General features: G+C 46.8%; 1 protein-coding gene across 1 annotated transcript; it reads right to left on the bottom strand.

The window, feature by feature from the left end:
- Positions 1-639: 639 nt before the first annotated feature.
- Positions 640-4,536, bottom strand: LOC133055110 (seminal plasma protein BSP-30 kDa-like). Its single transcript, XM_061140566.1, has 4 exons — positions 4,461-4,536; positions 4,260-4,300; positions 1,253-1,472; positions 640-782 (listed from the first exon to the last, which is right to left on the bottom strand). Exons 1-4 carry the CDS (start codon positions 4,534-4,536, stop codon positions 640-642), a joined length of 480 nt encoding a protein of 159 aa, XP_060996549.1.
- Positions 4,537-6,054: the final 1,518 nt, after the last annotated feature.

Below are 6,054 nucleotides of genomic sequence, written 5' to 3'. Positions count from 1 at the left end.
CTCTGTCATTCAGAGCATCACCTTCATGCTTGAGAGTTCTTGATTTTCTTCACTGAGGTTTCAAAGGCTGGATTGCATCCAGGGTGGATGCCCTGGACGGTAACAGAACATAGTTTTGCGGTCAATGTTAACGAGTCAGTTTCGTTTCTCAGTCAGTCCCACAGAGGGCAAAGGTCTATTTCTCCTTTGCTCTCTGCTCTTTCTATCTCGATTCCTGCTGTCTCATGCCTGCTCCAAGATTATGTTGTCCTGTCTCTGCCCCTCTCTCACCTTCTCTTCCACCTTGTCTTGGCACTGATCCTCTCCAGATCCTCCTCCTTCCATTGGTCATCCTGCAAACTCTCTTTCTTCTTCCCTCTGGGACTCTCCTCTCTCCATTGTTTGCATTTTGCCTTTGTCTCTTCCTCTGTTTGCATCTTTTGTCCCCTTTCTCCTCTTCATCCTCTCTGTATGTTTCTCCTCATGAAACTCTGCTCCTCACTGTCCCTCCTGCATCTTTCTTCATCATCCCCTCCCTCCACCTGCGTCCTCCCTCCTCACCAGGCATCTGACTCCACCTCTTTATCCAGCTCTGCCTCTTCCCTGCTCACCCCTGTCTCTTCCCATCCTCCCCAGAACACTCTCACCCTTTTTTTTTTATCAATCACAATACTGCCAAATGTAATCTTGCTCAAAGTTTGCAGTGAGTGGACACCAAGCGTAACCATACGCACTCCCTTCTGTTGTACAACGGAAATATCGTTTCTTGCGATATGTAAAGGGGAAGTGACATTTGGGACGGTCTGAAAAAAGAATGGGTGAAAACATTAATGGTGGGAGGGTTATTTTTAGGCTTATCAAAAGAAAAGGGGGCTTGCCTGGTGGTCCAGTGGTTAAGAATGCCTTGCAATGCAAGAGGCATTGGCTCAATCCCTGGTCCAGGAAGAAACCAATGCTGAGGAACAATTAAGCCCAGGTGCCTCAACCACTGAGTCCACACATGCCAATTACAGAAGCTGGTGCACCCAGAGCCTGACCTCCACAAAAGAAGTCACTGCAATGAGAAACCCACACACCGAGGAAGAGCAGCCCCCACTTGTTGCAACTAGACAAAGCGCACAGGCCGCAACAAGACTCAGAAACAAGCAGGAATGGAACTCATGGGGCTGGGTCAGAAGCTGTCTGAGGCTTCCGTCTAGGAGACAATTAGGAACCAACCCTCTTCATCTGGGAAGACACGTGCTCATCATATGAAGACAAGCTGCCCGCTTACCTTCACGACTACATGTTTTCCGTCTTCCTACATAATGTTCATCGAGAGAGCACCATTCAGTTGTGAAATCTACAGATGTGCACTTATAATACTTTACGCCTCTATAGGTGAATGGGAAAGCACATGGAGGACCTGGAAGAAGAAAGTCCTTGTTCCCTTCTTTGACTCGTAGGCTTTCATGATCTCTGGTAACTCTGGCAAAGTCTCCATTTGAGACTGTCTTGTACAGAGTCCCCCGCTAAGCCCTGGGGATGTCAAGGTCCATCTATTTTGGTCCCTCCCTCAGGGAGCAGGAGATTTCTTTAACTTTGGACAGTCTCTACTTTAGCATGTGGCACCAGCTCTGAAGTCCGGACCCTGGGTTCAGGTTCCAGCCCCACCATCTACACATGCTCACCCCTGATGCTCTCTGGGGTCGCCCCCTTGGGGAATGTGTACACCTGCCTCCTCTTGTGACTGAGAGGATAAAATTCGCTTTGCCTGTAAAGTATCTTTGGAGGATCCCCATCACAGTTACCAGGGCACATGTGTTAGTTTATTGCATTTGATTGTTGTTTTCCTGTCATTCTATTCCTTGTTGATTACCTCAAGGAATTGAACAAGGAAAGTAGACTTTGGGATACAAGGAAAGTAGACTTTGGGATACGTACTTTCGTCTTTCTGCAGCTCCTCCACTAGAAGAAAAGCAGGTGTTGAGGAGGTTGATGGAGGAAGAGCAAAAACAAAATAGGGTTAGGATTAGGAGGGAGGAATTGTGAGAGTAGCATTGACATATATACACCATCTTGAGTAAAATAGATAGCTAGTGGGAAGCTGCTATTTAACACAGGGATCCCAGCCTGGCGCTCTGTACTGTCAACGTAAAGGGGTAGGATGGGGGCTGAGGTGAGAGGGAGGCTCAAGAGAAGGGCAAATGTATATACTTATGGCTGATTTGTGTTGTTGTGTGGCAGAAATCAACACAAGATTATAAAGCAATTATCCTCCAATTAAAAATAAAAACAAAACCAAAATAAGAAAAAAATAACAAAAGAACACAGCAGAGCCACAACCAGAATATCATCTGTAGTGGGACCTGCCCTGCATCTCTAACTTTTATGTTCTCATTGCTCCTGGAGGACACACGGGATTCAAGCACAAGACCGGGACGCGCTGTCTCCCCTGTGCCCTTGCTCTTCCCATGTCGACTCCTGCTCTGTCATGCCTACAACAAGGATTGTGCTGTCTTCTCTGTGCCTCCCTCTTACTTTTTCTTGCCACTAATCCTCCCCAGAGTCTCTTCCTTCCATTTATCTTCCTTAGTATCCAGCTATACATTTGAGATGTCAAGGTCAATATGATGTAGTCCCTCCCTCAGGGACTGGGAAGGGTTCTCTGACTGTAGGCAGTTTTTACTTTGTTTTTGACAGTGAAAAAATTTTTATTTAGAGATATACATGTGTCTGTAGATACAAAGAAATAAATGTGAAGAGTGGTTAGTTGACATTTTAAAAGTACATAAGTTGTGAGGATTGGTGTACTGATGTGAATCTGGGGAGTTGCTACTTAATCATGTGACACCAGCTCTGAATCCCGGACCCTGAGTTCAGATTCCAGCCCCACCATCTACAGAGGCATATCCCTGATGCTCTCAGGATAAGCCCTCTTGGGGAATGTGCACACCAGCCTCCTCCTGGGACTGAGAGGTTAAAATTAGTTCCTGCCCTTAAGTGTCTTTGGAGGATCCTCATCACAGTTACCAGGACACGCATGTTAGTTTGTTGCATTTGATTGTTGTTTTGTTGTCATTCTCTTCAGTGGTTGATTACCTTTACTATCAGCAAAGGTGCCAGGAACTTCTGTAGTGTAAATTTAAGGAAGAAGGTGGTACTCATCCATCAGCGGCTTTTCTAGAAGAAAGGCAGGAGCAGAGGAGATGGATGGAAGAGGAGTAAGAACAAAGCAGGTTTAGGGTTAGTTGGGATGAATTGAGAGAGGAGCATTGTCATATATACACCACCATGTGTAAAACAGAGTTAGTGGGAAGACGCGGTGTAACACAGGGAGCCCAGCCCGGCGCTCTCTGCATCAACCTAGAGGATGGGGTGGGGGGGGAGGCTTGAGAGGGAGGGGATGGATATATATATATAATATATATATATTTGCTACACCATAGACTGCATAAATACACACACACACACACGTATATATATATATATATATATATATGTGGCTGATTTGCATTGTCTTACAGCAGAAATCAACACAACATTGTAAAGCAGCTATCCTCCAATTAAAGATAAAAAACAAAATAAGAACAACAAAAAAATAGCAACAGCAACCAAAAAAGCCCAAAGCAGAGCCACAACCAAACTATTGTCAGTAGTAGGACATGCCCTGCATCTCTTTTATTTTCTTTTATATTCTGAAGTCCTTATTTACCCTGAACAGGTATACTCGATGACTAGAGGGTAAACAGAACAGGTGAGGGAGACCCTGACACATTTGCATTGCTCCCCTACTGAGACACATGGATTCAACCACAAAGTCAGACACTCACTGTTCTTTGGACCTGCCCTGAGACCACGTGGTCCCTGTTACTGGGTTGGCCCAAAAGTTGGTCCTGGTTTTTTAATACAATGGTACAGCAAAACAGGAAGGAACTTTTTATGGCCACCCAATATTTCAAACAGTCAAGTCTACAAACATTAAAAACTCTTCATTTGAACAACATAATCAACCCTGATGTAGGTTGCCCATGTCTGGGACAGTGCAATGGAAATTTAGGAATGAGACAGCTCCCAGAAAGCCCTTTGGCTCTGTTGCCAAACTCACCTGGGTTTCAAGTTCATAGAGTTGCCGGAAAATTAAATAAAATGTAAGTGTCATAGCGGCTGACCCTTCTGACACATTCAAGAGATGGCAGTGGTATTGGTCACAGTATTATTATTGTCATGACTTTTACTCATCAGTCCACATCTGGGGTGGGCTTCCCTGGTGGTTCAGCATTAAAGAACCCACCTGCCAATGCAGGAGGCGTGGGTTTGCTCCCTGGGTCGGGAGGATCCCGTAGGGAAGAAATGGCAACCCACTGCAGTACTCCATGGATGAGAACATGGGAAATCCCATGGATAGAGAACCTGATGGGTTACAGTCAAGTGGACTGCACAATCGCCGTGTCTGGGGCAGGGTCTCTCTCACCAATTCTAGTCCGTCTCCCCTCCCTCACCTGCATTCACAGGGTGCAGTTGTAGAAACATAGACGCACCAGCCCAAATCAGAAAGAGCCCCAAACGCGGTGCCATGGTAGCTTGCTCGCCTGTGGCTGACCAATGTCAATCTGCTTCTTATTTAACCAATGACCCCAACATCCCTTCAACCTGATAAGAAGCAGCCTCACCTGGTCGATGCTTGATTATTCCCCAGCCTGAGAGTATGCAGGGCAAGTTTATCTCTCAGATGAAAAGTAGAGGACATTGGCTAGCAGTCTAATGTCTCCAAGCCTCAGGGGTTTGAAATGCATTTAAAACAAGGCCTAGGGCTCCGTCTTCCACTGCTGAGGCACAGATTTGATCCCTGGTTGGAAACTAAGATCCTGCAAGTCGCACCGTGTGACCAATAAATAGGAAAAGACACTAATGAACTCCCAGGTTTAAAGCAACTGATCTCGGAGGGAGAGCAGTGAGGAGTCCTCTGGAGAGACCTTAGTTCCCTGCCCTGGAATTAAATCTGGGTCACCTGGATGAAAACTAGGAGTCCTAGCCACTAAACCAGCTTAGGCTAGGGTCTAGACGCTAAGGAGCCCTGGCTCTTGCCCCTGTTTGAAAACAAGAAAGTTTCAAGGAATCAAAAACTGTAAAAACAAATACCAAGGTTATCATTAGAGACACTGCACAACAGATGCGAGACCACACAGAAAAAGTGTGTTTATCCAACTCAGAAGTTAGGCAGAGATGCACACCCAGAGAGAGAAAGGGTGTGAGCATCCTCTCTAATGAGAAGAATCTAGTAGGTCAGAAGTCAGGCAGAGATATACACCCTGAGAGTGTTGGTCCTTTAATGGACCGGAACTGTTGGGGGAAGCACACTGATTGAAACCGCCCACCCTGGCCAGGCACCATAGTAACTATTTGCATGAGTTGTTTTATGACAGGAGATCCTGATAAGGAATACGGAACTAATAAGCCACCACCAACCGGAAGAGTTTGGGAAAGGTCAAAAGGAGACACCGCGTGTCTGTCTACTTCCCAGAATCCCTCTCGCTAGCATCCATCTTGGCTGAGCGATGCGTGCGCCACCAGGAAAGACTCTGAATTAGAGTGATTGGCCAAAGACCACCCGGAAACTAATCCTATCACCATAAAACCCAAGACTACGAGCCACGCAGCAGGGTTCCCTTACCTCCTGCTCTCCACCCGGGTGCCCTTTCCCAAGAAAATCTCTTGCTTTGTCAGCATGTGTCTCCTCGGACAATTCATTTCCGAGTGTTAGACAAGAGCCCAGTTTCGGGCCCTGGAAGGGGTCCCCCTTCCTGCAACAGAACCTGCTGGTCCGGAGTCTACGATAAGAAAGTAAGAGAGAGAAAGAGGCTGATAGCGCTTGTTGGTCCTTTAATGAAACGGAACCTGGTGGTCCGGAGAGGAAGAGAGAGAAAGAGGCTGACATCCCCTGGTTTACGCGGAAAGCCAATAGAGTCCTGTTCTTAGGGCGCTCGCTGCTGCACGTAGGCACCGGGCGCCCTCTCGTGTGGGTGAAGGCGCAGTGTGCCTTCTCGAGAGGGTCTTAGAAGCCCGGGCAAGAAAGTGAGCTCAGCGGGCCTCCAC

The sequence above is a fragment of the Dama dama genome, chromosome 4 (assembly GCF_033118175.1).
Source record: "Dama dama isolate Ldn47 chromosome 4, ASM3311817v1, whole genome shotgun sequence".
NCBI classification, from domain to species: domain Eukaryota; kingdom Metazoa; phylum Chordata; class Mammalia; order Artiodactyla; family Cervidae; genus Dama; species Dama dama.
This window is presented reverse-complemented; position numbering and strand designations above follow the sequence as displayed.